The sequence below is a fragment of the Diabrotica virgifera genome, chromosome 2 (assembly GCF_917563875.1).
Source record: "Diabrotica virgifera virgifera chromosome 2, PGI_DIABVI_V3a".
Classification (NCBI taxonomy): Eukaryota; Metazoa; Arthropoda; class Insecta; order Coleoptera; family Chrysomelidae; genus Diabrotica; species Diabrotica virgifera.
Genome location: NC_065444.1, coordinates 159,151,066 through 159,174,661, shown reverse-complemented (window position 1 = coordinate 159,174,661; position 23,596 = coordinate 159,151,066). Strand labels below are relative to the sequence as shown.

General features: G+C 33.7%; 1 protein-coding gene across 2 annotated transcripts in view; it reads right to left on the bottom strand.

The window, feature by feature from the left end:
* The window catches only part of LOC114345883 (ankyrin-1), a 36,902-nt gene that overhangs the window by 7,773 nt on the left and 5,533 nt on the right, over positions 1 to 23,596 (bottom strand). Inside the window, exon 2 of one of the 2 annotated variants that reach the window (XM_028296699.2) lies at positions 4,628 to 6,897. The exons of the other annotated variant lie outside the window; for it this stretch is intronic. Coding sequence (XP_028152500.1) covers positions 5,306 to 6,883 — 1,578 coding nt within the window. The 5' untranslated portion in view covers positions 6,884 to 6,897 and the 3' untranslated portion in view covers positions 4,628 to 5,305. Of the gene's footprint in view, positions 1 to 4,627; positions 6,898 to 23,596 lie in introns of those variants that run through there. 2 annotated transcript variants of the gene reach the window in all.

Sequence of the window (23,596 nt, the reverse complement as noted above, 5' to 3'; positions counted from 1 at the left end):
GGGGGAAAAATAATCAACAATCAGTGGACACGAAGAACAAACAAGGAGTTAGAAGAATTGTATAAGGAGCCTAATATAATTGCAGTTGTAAGATCACAAAGACTTAGATGGTTAGGACATGTCCAAAGAATGGCCCAAGTTAGAATGCCTAAAATCATGTTAAGCGCTACAATAGGTGGTAAAAAGAGAAAAGGAAGACCTAGGACCAGATGGAGCCATGAAGTTAATGATGACCTGAAGTATCTCAATGCAACCAATTGGAAAGAAAAAGCGAAGAACAAGCAAGAATGGAGGAAGATTGTAAACCAAGCCATGAGCCTGCTTGGCTCGAAGTACTAATGTATATATATATATATATATATATATATATATATATATATATATATATATATATATATATATATATATTGTAAAAGAACGTAAACTAACGGCATGCAGGTATTTTCGACCAACGCGTGGATGTTAAAAAAATTGCATAAACAATTCTCGGGCAACTTTAAATGTTCCGTCGACAAACCAATGACGAGTTTGCTGTAGAATATCTAGATTTTCTTCTGTTCCAGACATAAGGATTCTATTCGGATCTTGCGCACCGGAATCCTAGAACAGGAAATTCATATTTTCTGAAGTTGTTTGTAAAGCAACCGGAATATTGTTGTCAGCAACCGGATAATTGTTTGTCAAAACCTTTAGATAACAGAGCGCATTGTAAGAACGTGACCTAACAGAAGACACAGGGTTTCTGAAAAAGTTCTCTGAAAAGACCATTTTTATTTAATGTGGTTAAGATAAATATCTGAATAAAGGATAATTACTATTCCGAAAAAAATGTATTTTTAAGGGATTATTTCATAATGATTTTTGAAGGGAGCTATTTTGTCGGGGCTATTTTGTGGGTGAGCCATTGTCCCGCGGCTATTTTGTCTGCAGGCTATTTTGTCGGAGCTGTTTTGTGTGCGGGATATTATGTCGGGGCTATTTCGTCGGAGCTTTTTCGACGGAGTACCGCTAGTGCCCAACTTTGGTAGTATCTCTTGGTTGCTTTAAATCTGGTACGTTAGGGTAAGTTCTTCAAAAGATGTGGCTCCACGATTGAGGTTTAGGCATTTTCAACCAACTTTAATAAAAATAAATGATATAAACATCTGTCTACTAAAACTCAGAAAGCTAGTTATTTAGTTGCTAGAAATAATTTAAAAAATATGCTAGATACTACATACTGAAGTAGAAAAAGTATATTGCGTCTCCTTGACTTATAAACTGTAAAAGGCATTTCTCTGTAATAGACGTCGCTAGCTACCGCTAGAGCGTCCGATACGCAGAATTCTTTCATAATTCTGCTTAAATAGGCAGCATGGTTTCGTTTCGATTCAGAGGTATCCATGTAGCTCCACTGAAGACGTCTGGAGAGACAGAAACGCATGTAAGGGGATGGTGGACAACCTCTGAATCGAAATGAAACAAGCTTCTTTTAGTAGAAAAAGTAATTTTTCAGTCCTGTATTGATACAGTGAAGTAATGTTCCGATAATACAATCAGCAGACAAATTAGATACCTCAAGCGATTGAAAAAATATTATTGTCCTGAACAAAAACATTTCTAATTCAGGTAGATTAGTCAACAGGTAAGACTGTCCAAGAATATGTATTGAGCTTTACAATTTGTAAAATATAGCATGATACTTAGTCTTTTTACCGATGTGCAGTACCCATCAACAAAATTCATCATTATTATTTCGTGATCGTTAGAAGTGATCGTGCTTGTACAGTTTGCGATAAAGACATTGTTCTTTATTTTGTTTGTGTTAAAAGAGCTTGTTCGGGAATCCTTATTTCTTTATTTTATATTGAATATTATTCTAATATTTAATTTATTTCGGGTAGAATAAGTTTCGAGATAATGTAGTAATTATATTTGCTTTTCTCTGCCATTCTTTAAAATGATGCAGAATAACCTTGTGTGTTTTCTGTTATTTTAACTGTTCCACGCACAAATCGTTTTACGCATGATATCCAAATGGGCATGCTCCGATGAGTACCTTTCGGACGGAAGGAACGACTTCGTTTCCAGCCTTCAAATGGAGAACTTTAAAAACTTTCGCCTTTCATGTAACTGACGGTGCCGTCACGCGGGTGCTTAAATTTCATGAAAGGATCTAGCATTTATTCTGGAAATTACGTAGCAGTGACGAATTGAGTATCACATTTCGGTCTGCGTATTATCCGAATTCTACAGAACACTAATTTCAGGTAAGCGATTTGTGCATAACTTGTGGAACCATTTTCTTTAACTTCAATAATAAATTTAGCAATTTAGTTTTCCGGTCATGACGGCTCAATTGGATGATGCGCAGTAGATCGACAAGTTTAGTGAATTTGCGATCGAGATTCGAGCCTCGGCCAGGTCATTTGAAATTAATAAAAGGCTAACGTCGTAGTATAAAATTCAATAGAATCTACGACTTGTCTGGAATAAACTGGTGTCTGATCGGCCTATGGAGGAGCGGTACGGCAAGGGATAAGGACTTGCGGCTTGGTGATACTCCTCTATCGATCCCTACCGAAGGGCGTTAACGCCTAATAACGGTGTATATATACATATATAGTTTTAATATTTCCTACAGTTCTTATCCAGAGCTGTTATTGTGATTAATCTAGTTTTTAAATTCTTAACATGGATTTCCATTCAAGATTAGAAGGCAACGTTTTTTCTGGACAAACTAGGGAGATAATAGCAAATATAATCGTATTTATGCAGCGAGAAGCGGTTGAAAATCAGTCCCTTAAAGATTTTAAAAGTACAGGAGCCTACTGCCCTAGCAAAGGACATCAGTTTATGTACTATAAAACTAATCGCTCGTGAAATTAAAAATATAGAAGTTACGTCACATCATTTTCGACGCCTGACAACAAAAGAATGATGCCCCAAAATCTGTCTTGGCGATTTTGACATGAGTATATTTCGTCATAGAATGGAACTATTGGAAACCATCAAGACACGAAAGCTGCAATACCTGGGGCATGTTATGCGTAATGAGAGATATCTACAACATACTTCAATTCATTAAACAAGGGAAAATCCAGGGCAAGGAAGAATCTCATGGTTGCGTAACTTGAGGGAATGATACGGATGCACATCAACCTAACTATTCAGAGCAGCAGCATCTAAGATCAGAATAGCCGTGATGATTGCCAACCTCTGTCGCGGAGATAACACGTAAAGAAGAAAATATTTCGTCTATTTTCGTTTATTTATATTTCGTCGTATAATAAATTTTTATGTCGAGGGAAAAAGAGTTCCTACCTTGCGCCAAATAACAAAAAAATTAGTGAAGACAATTTTTATACAAGGTCAAGCGACACTTTGAGACGAGTGATGAAGGATAGAGGATTTCGATGGAGGAAGGCAAACAATCTAATGGGAAAACCTGATATACAAGGTTATCAAACTGTTTTATTGTGGCATGTCTTTTTCTTTAAGTGTCGTCTCCCAATCGGAGGTTGGATATCATCATCACTATCTTTACTCTATCTACCGCTGCTCTGAAAAGTTCTATAGAATTGCATTTAAACCAGTCACCAGTCCATTAAATCTTCAACGCTCTCCTTCTTCCTATACTCTTTCCTCCTCTTATCTTCCCCTGTTTTATCGGTCTTAGCAGTTCATATCACTATCCCCTCATTACGTGCCCCAGATATTATAACTTTCTTATTTTTATTATTTCGGGGATTTTCCCCAAAATCCATCTTGGCGATTTTGACATGAGATTTACTTCGTAATGTTAATAAATGTTTATGTCACGAGAAAACGAGTTCAGAGAAAAATAACAGGAAGATTATAATAAGAAAACCTGATATACAAATAAGGTTCTGAAAGTGTTTTTTTGTAGCCGTATGTATAATTTAAGTATCATGTTTATATGGGATTGAGCCACAATTATTGGTGTAATGAAAATTACATTTATAAATAACTAATATTTGACGTTTCGAAAAAAGAATATTCTAAAAATCAAAAACTGATATAGGTACATAGTATTTCAGACAAATTTATTTTCTTACGAATATTAATCATCATAAGGAAGAAAATCGGCCCATAATAATTAATCAAACAATTTAATAGCAACATCCTAGAAGTGGATATTGAGGGGACGGTTGATGGAATGGCCAGCACGATCTCCTGATCTGACGCTATTAAATTTCTTTTTATAGGGTTATGTCGTATTGTATACAAAACTATACCCCTCAATTTAGCGGACTTTATAACAGAGTAACACTTAAGATTACGTCGGTCCTGTCGGATTAGGATATCCCCAAAAAGTTCGCGGCTGGATTATTGAACATCTTTATTGATCGGGTTCTAAAACTGCTGACTTGTGACATGTTTAAGATAAATGTTATGTTTATATAGGATTAGCCACAGTTAGGTTGTAATGACAATTACATAGTTTACCTAAACATACCTGACGTTCCGATTGCCACTCCTTAAATCGTTATCAAAAGAACATAAAGACAACAAATTTGTTGAAAAGGTGTGATATTAAGTTTAACTTTTGTTTTTTTAATATCAAAACATCAACAGCATTACTTATTCATTTCTGAGTGTGTTGTAGCGAATTAAATAATCAAAATATGTAACAAATAATTTTCTTTATTTATTGATAATTATTATAATAAATCACAAATTATTTTCAAAAAAGTTAATGACAATAGGTACCTATAGGACATTGTACATGAAATATGCGTGGAATGTTCTGACGCACTCAAAAATTGGATCATATACCTACAGTACGTGCCTACAGATAAAAATTGTCTTAATTATAACTATTACAATATTTTACCAAAAGATATTAAACAGATAAGCTGTAACAGTTTCAAAAAAGTCATAAAAAGGTATCTGTTGAAACATTGCTTTTATTGCTCGGAAGAATATATGACTCATTGCAGAACATCTACTGAAATGCTTACCGTGACACAAAATATTTTTTTGTTAATCTATGTTCTTGTTTGTGATATTTATAAGTTATGTTTTATATTTCTATTTTATATACCTTGTAATTTTGACTTGCTACAAACAAATTTTTTGTAAAGTAGTTAAATAAATCTATCTATCTATCTACGTGGGTTAAAATAAAAAGTTTATATCGACCACTGTGAAATGATCTAAATAGTATAAAAATATTTTGTTAAAAAACATGTGTGTGTAGTCAGTGAGGTGAGAGTAATAAAATAAGTACAGAAAGTGCTATCGATGAACAAGTAAAAGTAAAGCAGTCAACGTGGAAGAAAAATAATGACTAAAAACATGGCTAATAAAACTCGATTTTTACAGATTCGATTAGTCTAGAAAGGTCCTCATTGTTTAGCATTTGCAAGATGTTTATTTTACACTCGAATATAAGTTCTGGAACAATGATATCCATTGCAGTACCAGCTTTTTCCAGTAATAGTAGTCTTTCCTTACCGTTACGTACTTTGTCTAAGACCATTGGCAAAAGGCTAGAGTAAATCGGATATTTGTCAATATACTGCTTAATATTGTTCATTTCTTCTTGTAATTCGTGGTTGCGTAAAAAATGTAATAATTTAGTTTTATTACGTAAGGCTTGTAAAAAGATATATAAGGACACCGAGGTATTTTCTATCACACAAGTTTTCATTTGTTCGATTTCTTCTTGGCACTTCTGTTTAAATTTGTTTAGATAAAAAAATTTTCTAGGCACTGGCACTTCTATATTCTTGTAAAATAATAACATGTGTGTTACTAACAGTCTCCAACTATGTTTCATATAAAATATTGATTTTGAATCAGAATTAAGATATTCATACAAATAATCCAATGGTCTTCGACCTTCTATATCTATTGCCATTACATCAGCTCCTTTCGTTAATAAAACTTTTATAACCTCATAGTGATTAGAACTTGAAGCTAAATGTAAAGCAGTAGTGCCACTAGAAATAATTTTACCCTCGATATTTGCTCCATTTTTAAGTAAAAACTTAACCATTTGTAATCGGCCAAATGTAGCAGCGTCATGCAACAAAGAGTAGCCATCTACTGTCTGAAAATCAGCACTAATTCCCATTTTGAAGAAATATTCCAGCATTTCTTTTTGATTGCACTGAGCCGCTAAGTGTATTAGGCTGTTGCCACTATCACCTCGTTCTAGATAAGACCTTGCCCCGCTTTCTACAAGGCGCTTTGTTGCTCCAAGGTATCCCTTCCTAACGCATATATGTAGAGGTGTTTCTCCACTGGACGTTTTAACATCGAGGCTAGAACCTTTTCCGATTAATATCTCGATAACATTTTCAAGATTTACCTCACATGCACAGTGCAAAGCTGTTCTGTCATACACATCTGCTTTCCTAACATCGGCATTGCATTGAAGTAAATATTCAATAATTTCTGTGTGACACGCCGCGACAGCATACATTAAAGGCGTCCGAAGGTTGATATTACAAGTATCAACATGGTACAATTCATTATCTATAAAGTATTTAACTATATTAAGATATCCTCCTTGTGCTGCTATGTGTATCGGTAGTAATCCAAATATATTTTTGGTTTCTAAAGATGCACCATATGAGATCAACAATGTTACCACATCAAGACGTCCTGACATAGCTGCCATGTGTAAAGGCGGCGGTACAATAAACGGAGGCGGAACTGCATCGACGCGTGCACGGGCGTTAACATTGGCATTTCTTTTAAGTAAGAGTTCTACTATCTCGAAATTTTCCCTTTCTACAGCTCTGTGTAATGGTGAATATCCTGTCGTCGGTTCTATATAATTTATATTCACACCCTTGTCTAGTAATCTGGCAACTTCGGCGCAGTCCTCACGGTCTATTGCTAACATCAACAGCGATTCACTGCTATCCATTTTTAAATGCTTGCCTAAAAATAATTAGGAAAAATTAGTGAGGTCCCAGAAGTAACAAAAACATCTAAACAATTGAGATCCATGAACAATCTTTCGGAATCTGGGAATAATTTAAGGGCATATTAAATTGGAAAAGTAGAAACAAAATTTCTGTTCTTCACTTCCGATTCTTATCTCGGTCAGTTCAGGGGTCCCACAAGGTTCACATGTGGGTCCTCCTCTCTTGAACTTGTTTATTAATGATATTTCTAAGGTAATAAAGATTTGTCAGATTTTGCTATTTGCTGATGACCTTAATCTATCAATACTTCAATGTTTCAAATCTATCTGACTGTCTAATTGAATTAGACAGACTTAAATATAATTAATTTAGTGTGAACTGCTCCAAAATGATATGTGACAGAAAAAAGTGGTTTTAAATTTCTTCAGAGTGTTCATAAAACTATTACGATGAATTTTTCTGCAAATTTCTCCAAAGCGGGTAAACAAAATATTGCGAACAGGCTATTTATTTAGAGTGTTATTTTATGGTGACTGAAGATTTAATTGTAGATTAGTTAATAATACATTGAAGGCTGAACATTGAAGCAAGAACACATAAACAAGCTACAGTCATTTGAAACGTGGCGTTATACAAGGATGCTTAGAATAGCATGGACACAGAAGAAAAGTTAGAATATCTGGGACACGTAATGAGGGAACAGCAATACGAAACGATACGACTGATAATACAGGGAAAAATAAAAGGTGGAAGGAGTGTAGGAAGAAGGAGAGTATCATGGTTGAAGAATTTAAGGGACTGGTTTAAATGCAGTTCTATAGAACTCTTCAGCGCAGGGGTAGATAGAGTAAAGATAGTGATGATGATATCCAACCTCCGATTGGAAGACGGCACTTACAGAAGAAGGAAGATAGCGACAATAATAGCATGATGTATTCTCTGGAACCAAGCAGTTGCGAGACAGAAGATGAACCTTTTGAACTTTAACTTTGTCTTTTATGGTACCTACGTTAAAAATTAAATTAATATAAATATTATTACATTAAATTTTTAATTAAAAATTAAGTAGGTAGGTACAGTGGAACCTCGATAAGTCGGCCCCGGATAGCTCTGAAGTCCGGCTAACCCGGACCTATTTTCATCAGACAAACATTTCAACAATAAAAATGTACTATCCGTTGCAAGATAATTCGGATGGAATTCCCCAGATTATTTTGTGCTTGATATCGGCCCAGTCTCTTAATCTGGGGAATTCCATCCGAATTATATTGCAAGGGATAGTATGTAATATAATATTTGAGAGATAATGTGTATTTGTGTAATTTGAACTATGTCTACAATAGTAAAAATGACTCATGGCACACGGCTGCGGCAAAGTGACGGTCATTGTCTCGGATTTATCGGAAACAACAGGCACCTGTTATTCCTTTATTTATTTCAAACTGTCTTAACGTTGTTTAAAAAAGACTAAAAGACTATTTAAAAAATTCCTTTTTAAACAATGGTCTTAGTTTTCACTGTTCATAACATCGTTCCGATTGTGACTGTATTGTGTGTAGTACAGTCTTATATTGTTTGCTTCCGTTTGCTTAGGTTTGTGTTTGCGTGTTTTTAATAATTTAGATGTGTAGGTACTGTGCATATATATTTCATGTTATTTCAATTATAACGAAGTTTATCTGTAAGTACACCGTATTTTATTAATTTTTACATTTTCCGGCTAACCCGGTTTTCGATAATCCGGATCGGCCGCGGTCCCGATTAATCCGAGTTATCGAGGTTCCACTGTACATTGAAACAGTGAAGTTTTTTGTTATATTTTTTTCCAGTAATTTAAGTAATTATTATTTACAAAAACAATAATTAGACCACACTTTTTTATAAATTATAAATATGTATGTCACGATATATAATTTTAAGCATGTTTAAACAACTTTTAAAAATATTAAGGGAGTATTTATTTTGTTCCGGAGTTTAACAATAGGATACTCCAAAATGACCATTATACAAAAGTGAATTAGTACCTAATGACCAAAATTAATCTTTTTAACTATTAAATAAATCCAACAAATAATGTAAATATAAACAAAATCATATTTTTGTTAATCCCTATATTCTACTAAAAAGCAATTTTACCATAATATTGTTTATATCTTCGCCGTACATGCTGGTCAACTTTGACGGGTTGTATCTCAGGAACCACTCATCACAATTAAACGTTTTTTCTTTTAAAAGAAGCGTCCTGCCACTTTTTTTCTAACACCCTTTTCGTTATTTAATTTAATTTAATATTTTCCAAGATATTCTATTTGTTTATAAGCCAAAAAATTGTTTATAATTTTAAAATATTCCTGAGGGCGCTTAAATAGTCCAATTTCAATTCTGCAAAGTACATTAGATAGGTATTGTACGTTTTTATACAAAAATCATAGTTATTCTTATTCATCATAAAAATTGTGGTTATTATAGCGACCGTAAATTTTTAATTAACAACTTAATTATTGACTGTTCATTCAGTTTCCATTGGCTTCTGGAAATGTAATCTATACCAAAAGTGCTTTTATATCACATTTTTATAAGTTATTTAATTATTAATAAATAATTACTAGCCCAAAATTTTAGTTGAAAATTAAAGATTTTGTTGGAAAACCCCGCATTTTCCGAGGAAAATTTTCGTTGAAGTAAATCGGGAAAAACATGTCTCTATGCAGAATTTAATTACGGTGAACTTTCACTTGGGTGTTTTTGGTGTAAAGTTAAAATCTTTGCGGACTTTGCATACCTATATTTTTAATATATAGAATCATAAGATTCGATTCCAGCAATAAAATTGCTGGTAAATAACTTTTCCTTGTATTTTGCTAATTAGTCCAGAGTAACCTAATAGTTTCACCTTTAGACGTATCGGAGTATGAAAACTGTCACTGTGACAGGAGAATTTTATAAAATATTCCTGTCACAGACATCTAAATGTGGGAAACTATGTATGTAATGTAAGTACTGTAAAAAAATGTTATTTTTCTACGGCCGTGCTAAAAGAGCCACTTTCACGCACGCATTTCGTTTCCGAAAGTTGCACTTTTCCGCACGGCGTGCGGGAAAGTAAAATACCTTGGAATATGGCATTATAATATATTATAATACATGAAATAAACTAATATTTAGATATTATTTACTAATTTATTTAAAATTTATCTTATTGTGTTCATGTTTTAATGGATAGTCGTCGCTGGGCCATCGAGGTGTAAACATCGTTAAAGCGCTCCGAAAAACCGGTGATTAAGAATTCTAATTATCTTATCAACAACAATAAAAAAAACCCATTAGCAATAAGTGAGAAAAACAAAACAATATGTTCCCTTCGGGGAATCTTATTGGGTTCAGAAATGGACAACCAGTTTATCAACAACAAAACATACAGAGTGATCCAATAAATTTACAAATACCACAAGCAACCAATAACCAACTACAGTGGCAGCCAACAATGATGAAGCAACCAGAAAATGCAATGAACATGAATATGCCAACTATGCAACAACAGTATCATACAACTCCTATACAGACAGTAAATACCAACCAGTTCAGCTCTCAACCAGTTCAGCAGCAAATGCCGACATCAAGTAAAAATAGTGCAAATATCGAAGACAGAGAAACTCACTATATGACATCAACCAGTGAAGATGAAGAAGAAAATCAGACAAACAGTAAAAACGCTTGGCAAGTCATGGGAAGCAATAAAAGAAAGAAAATACATAACAACAAACCAAATCCAAGCGAAATTGAAACAGGTAACCGATTCCAACCGCTGTCGAAAGAAACAGAAGAAAATATTGGAAACGTCGAAACCAACAAAATACCAAAACCTCCACCAATATTTGTACACGGGGTACAGGATTTCAAAGAGATGACAAAGCAATTAGAGGAAATAGCCAAAAAAGAAGAATACCAGACAAAAAGTTTAATAAACAACGTTGTCAAAATAAATTGTGAAACACCAGAAATATACCGAAAATTGGTTAAGGAGTTCAAGGAAAAAAATATATACCATCACACGTACCAACTAAAAGAAGAACGAGCCTACAGAATCGTGATCAGATACTTACATCACTCAACCAATACTGATGACATAAAAAGTGAGCTATCTCAGTTAGGGCACAAAGTGAGAAACATAGTTAATGTAAAACAACAAAAAACCAAAGAACCACTTAATCTCTTCTTTGTAGATTTAGAACCCGCGCAAAACAACAAAGATGTCTATAATATAACAGGCCTACAGAACAGAGTAGTACACATAGAACCTCCACGAACTCAAAAAAACAGTATAATACAGTGCATGAGATGCCAACAATATGGACATTCCAAATCATATTGTAATAAACCATACGTCTGTGTAAAATGCGGAGGCTCACACAATACCACCACGTGCAAAAAGTCAAAGGAGACGCCAGCCATATGTGCGTTATGCAATGGAGGCCACCCAGCCAATTACAAGGGATGTGATCACTATAAGAAACTTACCAAAGGAAGCAATAAAAACAATGGAGAGCATCAAAACCCATCAGCAATCTACACAAATGATATATACACAAGAAACACACAACAACTATCCAATCCACTGCCCCAGGGCATGAGCTATGCTGAAGTAACTAAACGCAACCAAACAGAAGATACAACCACTGTGTTAAACAAGTTTTTGGAAGAATTCAAGAATCTATTCAACCAACTAATCCAACAAAATAGCATGGTCCTCAACATGCTTACCATGCTTATGAACAAAATGAAATAAATGGCTAAGTTTCTTCGAATAGCCCAATGGAATGCCAACGGCCTTCCAAGCCATACAGAAGAAGTGAAAATATTTCTAGACATAAATAAAATTGACATATTTTTAATTAGTGAAACACACTTCACAAACAGAACTTATTTTAACATACCTAAATATAAACTATATCATACTGAGCATCCTGACGGCACAGCCCACGGAGGTACAGCAATACTCATCAAAGAAAATATTAAACATCATGAACTACTGAAGTACAAAGAAGAACACATACAAGCAACGACAGTAAGCGTTGAAGCACTTCCATATAATGTCAACGTAACAGCTGTGTACTGCCCTCCTCGCCATAATCTAAAACGAGAACACTATGAAGAATTTTTCCAAACTTTAGGACCAAAATTCATTGCTGGGGGAGATTACAACAGCAAGCATACCTTGTGGGGGTCACGACTTATAACAACAAAAGGCAGAGAACTGGCACATGTTATACAAAATAAGAATTACTCATTTATCTCAACGGGAACACCAACATACTGGCCGACCGATCCCAACAAAAAACCAGATTTATTGGACTTCTTCATAACAAACGGTATCGGTATAACTTATACAGATATAACACCAAGCTATGACCTAACTACTGACCATAGCCCAATAATAGCAACGGTAAGTACAACAGTTATCACTAAAAAACCAAAACTCCACCTGCACAACAATAAAACAAACTGGGACACTTACCGACAAATAATTCACGATACTATCGAAATAACAACGAGGCTGAAAAAACCGGAAGAAATAGAAGAGGACTATAACAAATTTATAAACATACTACAGTATGCAGCTAAATCAGCTACCCCACAAAGTAGTCCCAACAGAAACATAAGTAATATACCTTTAGAAATAAAAAAACTGGTAGCTGAAAAAAGAAAGGCCAGATCTGCATGGCAACGAACACACACACCAGACAGCAGAACAAGATACAATCGCATCAGCAACAAATTAAAATCAAAGCTGCAAGAAGTCAAAAATGAGTCATTTACGAATTATATCACCAATCTTTCAAGACAAGACAACTCTATATGGAAGCCCATAAAAAGTAAGAGAAAGCCAATAACAGCATTACCTCCAATACGTAAAAATTCAACACCACCAGGACCATGGGCAAAAAGTGATAAAGAAAAGGCTGACCTATTTGCCGAGTATTTAGCAGAAGTTTTTACTCCACTAAATGACGACCAAGTACCAGAAGCGAACCAAATATTAGAAGAACCACTACAGATACAGGACCGAATAAAACTATTTACTCCAAAAGAAATTAGAGACGTAATTGCCACCCTAAACCCAAAGAAGGCACCAGGCGAAGATCTGATAACCGCAAAAATGTTAAAAGAAATACCCAAAAAGGGCATAGTTAAACTACTGCACATATTCAATGCAATACTTAGATGTGACTACTGGCCCAAAGCACTCAAAATTGGACAAATAATTATGATACCAAAGCCTGGCAAAAACCCTCTAGATGTCTCATCATATAGGCCTATCAGCTTATTACCAACAATCTCCAAGTTGCTTGAAAGACTTATCCTAAACAGAATAAATGCAGAAATAAATCCACAAAATTGGATCCCAGATCATCAGTTCGGATTTCGACAAAGCCATTCAACGATACAACAATGCCATCGCATAGTCAACGCCATTAACCAGTCACTTGAAAATCAGCAGTACTGCACAGCAGCCTTTATAGACATCAGTCAGGCTTTTGACAAAGTCTGGCATCCAGGCTTGTTATGCAAAATAAAAAGAATTCTTCCAGCAAGTTACTACAACCTACTGAGAGCCTACCTACACGAACGGCAGTTTAAAGTAAAAGTTAATGAAGAAGTCTCGGAATACAAGCCTATTCACTCTGGCGTACCTCAAGGGAGCATACTAGGACCATTATTGTACATACTATATACATATGACTTGCCTACAAATGATAAAACAACCATCGGGACATTTGCAGACGACACTGCTATTTTTGCCAAGCATGACGATCCTATTGCAGCAACACAAAATCTCCAAGAGCATCTAAACTCACTTGAAATATGGCTGAAGAAGTGGAAGTTTAAGGTAAACGAAACAAAATCATCCCATATAACATTCACTCTCCGGACTGGAACCTGCCCACCAGTAACCATCAATCAAATAAAAATACCACAAAGTAATCAAGTCAAATATCTAGGGCTACACTTTGACAATAAACTCAACTGGAAACACCATATAACAAAGAAAAGAATGCAACTTGACCTAAAAACCAAAGAACTTTACTGGCTCATTGGAAGAAATTCCCATCTTTCAATAGAAAACAAATTGCTAATATATAAAGCAGTGATAAAGCCAATCTGGACTTATGGCATTGAACTGTGGGGCTGTGCTAGCAAATCCAATACTGTGATTATCCAGAGAGCGCAATCCAAGATACTTCGAGCAATAGTTAATGCACCATGGTATGTATCAAACCAAACTCTACACACAGATCTAAAAATTCCATATGTAACCGAAGTCATCCGAGAAAACAACAGAAAACACCACAACAAACTAGAAGACCATCCTAATCCACTACTTCATCCACTACTGCAACCTGTCCACAATAGAAGACTAAGAAGAAGCTGGCCCTCCGACCTAAGAGGTAACTGAGGAAACATCGCTGGATGTTTACCTCTCCACGTCACCACATTTACAATAATTTAATTTAATGTAAGACCAACAAATTGACTTATAGATGTTTGTTTTATATCTGATTGTCAATAAAGGGAGATAATAAAAAAAAATGTTTTAATGAAATTAGCGCGATAATTCGATAAAATAAAATTATTGTGACATAATATTTAAAAGTCAGATCAGTAGACAATTACAATGGTTTTGAATCGTCGTCATGGAAACCAATATCGTCGTCGTGGTAATCCATTATATTGAAAGTTTGGTTTTGACAACCTTGTCAAAGAATTAATTTGTGTATTTTCACTTCTAAATAAAAATTGATATAACTCTATTTTTTGTGGCTTTTTCCAAACGTACGGCCCTAGAAAAAATATTGTTCCTAACTCATGCGGAAAGTGTCTTCCCCGCACTCGACTGCTTGCCCGAACTCCACTATCGCGTCGTTCGGGTCAACGACAGTCTCGTGCGCGAAAGTATCACTTTCCGCACTAGTTAGGAAAATAACTATTTATCGTACTTTTTTAGTTCTTAAGCATCGCCTACACCTAACTGCTTTAATTTGTGAGTTATTCGTGGTTGTTTAAGCCAAAAATTTAAAGCTACAAAATTCTTGACTTCAAAAATTTGTTTATGTTCAAATGCTTTCCAATACACTGATAAACGCGCTAATAACCGGCAAAATAACGCAAAAGATGGAAAACATAATACATTGCATAGCATATACAAACCACTTAAGAACGAAGACAAATTTCAAGAGATTCTGCAAAAAATTGCTCCAAAATTGCTCTCAAAACTTGCCACATTGAACAAATCACGAAAATGTATGTTCTCGATCTTCAGTTTCTATTCATTATGCTACCATGATCAGTCAATAATGATAAAAAGTAGAACTGGCTTTCACTTTAACTAAAAGTATGAATGTACTGATCATTTAAAATGAAAAGGTGTTCTCATGTTCATTATTTGTTCAGGATCACTGAATCAGTTAGACTGCGTCAGCGAAACTGACAAGTGAGAACCCGCCTTTAGACGTATTGGTTAATGTAATGTTAATTTATACGTTTATATCGATAATTTCCACCTCTACTAGTCTCATCTCTTTAAATTTCACAATGTTTTTCATATTTTGTGTTATTTTGCCTGTTATTAGCGAGCTCATTACTGTTTAGTCTAGTATTGTTAAAAAGTATTAATACAGCGAAATGTCGAATTTTAGCGTACAGTGTTGGTCAAAACTCAGGAGTATGTTCTGAATTTATTTTCGTAAATGGAACACCCTGTATTTTAGTACTGTAATAAAATCTTGTTTTATGGTACTTTTTTATTTCTTAAGCATCGCTTATACCTAACTGCTTTAATTTGTGAGTTATTCATGATTCTTTAAGCCAAAAATGAATAGCAACAAAATGTACTTTATTGAAATTTTAGTAGGTTGGCCGTGAAAATATTCAATCAAAAATAATTTTTGGAAAAAAATAGATATTAATCTAGACTGATTCTTAATTTAATCATACTGAATGAGATATCAAAATCCCTACCTAATAGTTAAAGTTGTTGGTGCGTTAAATATTAATAAAAATCTAAAATTTTCTACCAAGGTGGCTATGATTTTGACACTAAATTTGTTTAAACATTTGGCACGGCACTAGACTATTTTTATAGTTCCAATTACTTTGTTACCATTAGCATTACTAATATGAATTTTTCTGAGGAACTGATTAATATGGTTTTTGTGCTAGGAGAGTATAACAAAAATGCGCTACTAGCAAGCTGGACAGCTGAGTAAGCGGTAGCATTATACTAGCCGTTTGTGCTTATAATTAGCCGCTGAGGTTGTCCAAACGCACCCACTGTTTATCACTGTCAGAATTTATTTGGGAATATGAATGAAAGTTGTAGTTTGTGTTTTTTGGTAGTATTTACTATTATCTTCTTCTTTAACGAATTATTGTATAGCTTCAGTTTGCTCCATAGGTTGTGGTCTCATTGCCCAAATTATGAGTCCTACTGGTTCTCTCAACACCTTAAATATTTATAAACTACGTTGAGTGTGTTACGAGGCATATATGTCCCGTATATCCCATTTGTCACTGTGCATTACAACAAAGTCGATGCAGCTAACCGTTAATCCAATATGAGGATTTGTCCCATAATGCAGCCAAGGTGTTAGACCTGCTAAAAAAGTTTTTCAGTGCTTGTTTATTAAAGAATTCTCGTTTGTTGTATGTTCTTGACCTCACTCTAGTGTAAATCCATATTGTTAGATATAGAAATTAAAAAAATCTAGCACATTTTCACGAAATTGATAAGGTGATTCATTTGGCTTTTGTTTGATTAACTAGGTATATCCTGATTTAAGCAACTTTCGTCTCTTTGATTATATGCATGTAAGAAGCATAACTTCTTATGTGTGTACATAGGTAATACATATATATACATAGGTGCAAACTATAGGCAAGTGTGTACACACTTTTTTTTTTAATTATTTCTTGCTTTTTAGGGAACTTTTATTGGTTTTCCAAACAGCAAACAGTAAAATTTAAGCTTTTACCATTATTAGCCTAAATCCACAAAAAATTGGCATTTTTAAGGCCTAAGCAACCACTTATTCAACAATTATATACCATATTGTAATTAATCGTTTTCTAAGACACCTGTTTTTTAGACATCAACCAATGAATATAGATGCTATAGAGCAGTGTTTCTTAATGTGTGGCCTATACCTCACAAGGGGGCAATTCGAATATGGGCTTGACACAAGTTTAACCCTCGCTCCGGAACATTTAAATGCACTGCTAGATTTGTGTTCTTGAGTCTAGTTATCAAATTTCTTTTTTCATCGTTAAAACAGAAAAGAGATCATACCATAGGAGAGGATTTAACAAAACCTTTAAGTTTAATTTAATAAAACCTTAATATCAGCATTTCTTCAAACAGTTCTTGAAAATAATTAAGTATTTAGATGGGAAATAAGCCACAATTAAATTGAAAAAAATAATTTTAATTTTGTTCAAATAATTGAAAAAAAAATAATAAATCAGTTCTTGAAAAAGATGATAAAGATGTAAAAGCTATACCACTCAGTAACAATACTGTTAGCAGAAGAATAGACCAAATGAATGAAGATATTGAAAAACAATTTGTTGAAAAGCTCAAGAAGCTTCTTAAAACCTCAGTGCAAATGGATGAATCAACTTTGAGTGACAGTGAGGCAGTATTGATAACTTATGTAAGATATTTATATTGATACTTGATACAGGGCATTTTGCTGAAGTAATGTTGTTCTGATTAGACAGCACAACCACTCTAATATGCTTAAAAATACAACATCTCATACTCCTACTAAGACGGGCATAAAATTGATGAAACATGCCTCAAGAAATCAGTCTTGTGAATTGTGTTATTCATAGAGAACACTCTGTAGCTAAAAACATCTAGTCTGTTCTAAATGAAGTACTGCATTCAGTAATAAAGTGTGTTAATGTTATGAAAGCTAATGCCAAGTGTGAGCGTTTCTTCAAGCTATTTTGTGAAGAACAAAACGAAGACCACCTGAGCCTTTAACTTCATACTGAAGTAAGATGGTAATCTGAAGGGAACACGTTGAAAAGATTTATGTTATAAAATTAGTTAGGTGAGCTAACTAAATGACCAACAACGATTATAATTCACTCAATTACAGGACAATAGGAAAACATTTTACTTGAATATGACTGACATTATATTTTCTAATTTCTTGACATTACATTACATCCTTCTTACCAAGTGATATCTTTTCAGGTTCAGCAAACTCTGTATAAGATGAGAAATATTGCTTATCTGTAGTGATATGATTTGTGGTTCCACCGTCACAATACCATTTCCCAGCTTCAACACAATTGTTAGATGAGGCACGAGGCACTTAAAACGACAGACAAAAAAGCAGCATCAATACTTTCATTCTCATCTAAATTCTCAGCAGATTTTTTTAATGGACACTCTCTCGCCCAATGGCCTAATTTCTTGCATCTGTGACAAGAAAATTTTTCTTTTGCACGATGTACATTTTTCTTTGACTTTGTAGTAGTTGTACTTTGGCTCTGTTTGTATTTTTCTGTCGGGCTAGTGCGTGCAACAAACGCAAAAGATTATGTGGTACTTTGGTCACGTAATTCAATGGCACACAATTTCTCAATCAATAAATTCAAAGTTTGATTCTTTGATGGTATCGTGTCCCACAAATCTTTGAAATTATCAAAGTCCTTACCCAAAGTTGATAAGATCCGGATTTTCGGATATTCTTTCGGATAAAACATTTTCATCATGCTTCAGCAATTCATCATTCAAATCTACAAACAGTTTCTGCAACTTCGCAACATGTGTGCTAATATCTTCTATTTCATCACGTTGGACTCTAAAAAAGGCTTCAATTAACATGTTTAACCGTTGCGTACTGCTACGTTTAAATCGCGCACGTAATTTGTCCCATATTTCACTAGCGTGAGTACATGTCAACACGAGCTCGGCAACAGTTTTTCCTAGCTCACTTGCTAACAAACTTGCCGCTTTTGCATCGTCTTTTAACCATTGTTGATGCTTCTCTACTTCCAATGAAGTTGAATTTTCAGTAACCTCAGGACACTTACGCATACCGTTCACAATGTCTTCAAGTGCATACGCTCGTAATAACATCGAAACGTGCCATTTCCATTTTTGCCCAGTCTTCAGGACCCTCAAGTTTATCGACTTGAATTTTATAATCGTTAATGCTGGTCGCCATATTTTTTCACCTGTTCACAGTTCACGTGAACTGGGCCCATAACCTGTTGTTGGTCATTTAGTTAGCTCACCTAACTCATTTTATAACAGAAATGTTAGTGATTTCTTAAACAAAAAAACTAAAATAAAGTATCTGTTTGTTTGAGTTGTTTAGTCGATATCTTTGAAAAACTAAATACAGTACGTGTAAATCATTCAGCTGGACATAGGGAATATACATTGAGAGAATTGTGACAACTGCGCTAACCTGTGTTAGTTGAAGCTTCTGTTCGAGTATGAGTTTTTGGTTCAATAGAGCTGTTAGAACTAATAGAATGAGTGAGTTTTGAAACAAGGCTGTCCATAAATAAATCAAAAACAACGTTTATGATTAATGAGTTAATAATTTTACTTTAATTTTTAAAATATTTTTCATTTAAAAACTAATTTAAAAACTAAACAGTTTTCCCATTCCCTTAGGCCAAAAATATTAAGCTACTTACTACATTGTCATATTTTGACATTTATTTGTGTCAGTCGAAATGAGTTGTCAATTTTGAGGTTAATGCCCCTTAATGCTAACAACCAAATTGTCATTGACAGAGCTTAGTTGCCACAAATACCTCAATATAATACAATGTATGTATTTATGTATCTAAATAGGTATATACAATGTACAGTCGAAAAAATGAAAGAATACCCATGAATGATCACATCAATCACATATTTTGTATTTGCTGTTTTTTTTATAAATAATAAACGAGAGAGATAGATTACTAATAATCTGAATAATATGTGATTGATGTGATCGTTCATGAGCATTCTTTCATTTTTCCGACTGTATGTTCCCTATGTCCAGCTGAACGATTTACGTACTGTATGTATATTAAACAAGCAACTTAAAGAAACAAATAAAACTTTTGTGGATGCAAAAGTGGAGATATAAGGTTTTATTTCCCATATTCAGTTATATCACAAACACTTTAACAACAAAACTTTGAACAGATACCTACTACTTTACTTGTTATTGTCAAGCATTAATTGGGCCATGTTAAACAAAAAGCAACCAACCCTCAATTTGTAAATTAAGAGAAAATTAACTTTTTATGTTTTTCTAAATATTTAATTTTCCGTCGAATTTTTTTAAATGATAACTTCACTAGTCAATAGTTTAATTTTAGAGCAATTTTATCATAGTAGTATCAAAATTATCCTAATAAATTTTTACAAAAAAAATAGCCATATTGAGGGTTGGTTTCTTTTTGCTGTTGGAAATATATCTAATAAAATGCAATCTGCAAAATCCAACCAACCCACAAAATCCATGAATAAAACCGAATAATTTCAGTCAACTCAGTAATACCATACAGTAGAATTTCTACTATTAAACATAATATCAATACAAATAAAAATATGCGATAATCAGTCAAAACAACAAACTATAATATTTAAAAAGTTAGATAAACATAGCCTGAATCCTAAAACTTACCATTTTCTTCAATTTCGCTAGCCGCTTTAATTATTTTAACAGTTCTTGATTTAAACATATTTTTCGCATTAAAGATTCAAAGATTTCTTCATAATATAATAGATATAACATAACAAATATGTAAGCACTAACTAATATTGGTCAGTACCTCAACGTAAAAACAAAAAGATGCAACATTCCAGGAACCGTAATCGGCATAACAATATCAACCCACTTGGCTGGTACTTTTCGACAGTGCAATGTAATAATATGTTCAGTCACACAAACAATCCAAGTGGGTTGGTTGTCTTATGCGAAATCTTAAATGAACTATTATTAAACAGAAATAATTTAGAGTAGTATTTTTCATGGTTTAATATTTAGAATGGCTTGGTTGCTTTTTACACAATGTAGAATACACATTTTTAAATCGATATGTGACATTATCTTGTTTTCCTCAAAAATGTGGGTTGGTTGCTTTTTGCATAACAAGGCCCAATTTAAAAGAAATAGTTTCTAATGTTTATTAAATATTTAATATTTTCTGATTTAAAACAAATTGATTTTCCAACATGAATGATGCAGCCAATGGTAGTGGATTTGTCTGATATATGAAATATGGAGCCATGGCATGGCTTTGTGAGGAAACAGAAATCAAACACCCAAATTCAACCAAATGTGCAATAAAAGTATTGCTACCTTTTCCATCTTCATATTTTGCTGGATGTAGATTTAGTGCTGTAAATGATTTTTTGGTAAGAAAAAGAAATCTGCTGGATATAACACAACTTGGAGACTTAATACTGAAGCTAACCAAATTGGAACCTAATAAAAAATGTCTGTGCAACAAGAATCAAGAGCAAAGATCTCACTAAGTTAAAATAATATCTTAATATAGAAAAATCTTGACCCGTGTTGAGCTGCCCCCCCCCCACCCCTTACTTGCAAAAATTAAAAAACAAATAGCCCTGATTTATGAGCTTTCACATTCCGCAAACTAAAAATTTTGAGCTCGTTCCACTGAGCAGGAATTTAGTGGGGGGGGGGGAGTCAGCCCCCCCCACTACTTAAAAATAGGAATATTGAATCCGTTTTTGCGGCAGAATTACGAGCTATTTATGAGCTCTTGAAATTATATAGTTTCGATTTTTGAGCTCATCCCCTTCACCCCCAAACAACCCTTTAATTGATTTAACTTAAGAGAAAAATGCTGAGAAATCTTAAAATATATCGTATTGCGGATATAATTCCTATAGCTTATATACTCTAAGAAAATAACTATTAACTCACGTGCATTTCGATTATTGAGCTACAACCCCTTCGCAAGAAAACCACCCTATCTTCCCGGCTTAAGAAAAAGTTGTACTTAAAATGCATTAAATTAATTATTTCGAGACTACATATCATTATTTAATAATTTATAAGCTCCCGCTTTTACGCGCATTTAGATCAGTAGCTTGCAATTTATTTTGTATAGTGCAGTCACTGAAGGTAAAAACCAACGATTACCTTCAATTTCGGTGAACCTTCATCGATTTTCACGAAAATTGGTCAGTGGTTAGAGGATACCTCAAGAAACAAAGGTGACATGGTACCACCTTGCTCCTTTACCCTGAGGGTGGATACCGCCCCTTCTCGGGGGGTGAAAATTATTTTATAAAAAATAACTGCACAAATCTATAACAGAACAAATTATAAGCAACATTTATTATATAAAGTTATTAAAATAAGTCAATACTTTTTAAGTTATTAAACATCAAAAATTTTAATTATTCGTGAAAAAAATGCATGTTTTGAAGCGGTTTTTCGTAAATCACTGAAAAACTGTAAGTTTTTACAAAAAAGTTAATAGTAGTTTAATTCGTATAGCTTATATTCTAAGAATAAACTCTTAAATCACGCGCCTTTCGATTATTGAGCCACAACCCCTTCGCAAGAAAACCATCCCATATTCCCGGCTTAAGAGAGAGAGTTTTACTTAAAATAATTTAAATTAATTATTTGGCGACTAGATATCGTTTAATAATTTATGAGCTCGCAAAATATACGCATCTCAATTATTGAATTGCTATGTTCTTTCTATAGTGCAGTCACTGAAGGTAAAAATCAACTATGACCTTCGATTTCGGTAAATCTCCATTCATTTTCACGAAAATTGGTGAGCGGATAGAGGATACGTCAAGAAAGAAAATTAACTATAACAACTAGTAGCCGGGTGTATATGTCACCCCTTCTCGGGGGTGAAAATTACTTTAATTAAAATAACCCCACAAATCAAGAGAGGGACAAATTCTAAGCAAAATTTGTTATATAATGTTATTAAAATAAATCAATACTTTTTGAGTTATTAAAGATCAAATATTTTAATTTTTGTGAAAGAAAATGCATGCTTTAAAGCGATTTTTCATAAATAACTTAAAAACTAAGTTTTTACAAAAAAGTTTTCATCACTAAAGTTGAAGCTAATAAAAATATAATAAATTGCTGACTTGAAAAACCCTTTAATGTAAATTTAAAGTAAGTTATAGGTAATTAAATATATAGTTTTTTCTGCGACTATTCAAATCTAAGGATTCAAGCTTAAATAACGGGAAAGAGATGCATTGTATAACACTTATTAAATACTTGTCAAAGTACTTAGAAATACCTATCAAATGAGCTCCAGAAAAAGTTAATAGCATCAAAATTTATGCTCCAAACATTTAAAAAAAAAATGAATTTTTTTTAATCACTCTGTTAATTTTTATGATATTAGGCACATCCAACTATTTGAAAGGTAATTTCAAGAGCTATAAAACTGTATTACATTTAGGCCCGATACTTTATGTCTTGATTAACAGCCGGTTAGTTCACCGGGGTTTAATCGTGACCTCTTTATTCTTATTTATAATCATAATAATACTTGTAATTGCATTTATTACAACGCAAGAGACCCTAAAGAGGTCCCGATTAAACTCCGGTTAACTAACCGGCTGTCAAACGAGACATAAAGTACCGGCTTAATATTTTAAATACTTTATTTTTTAG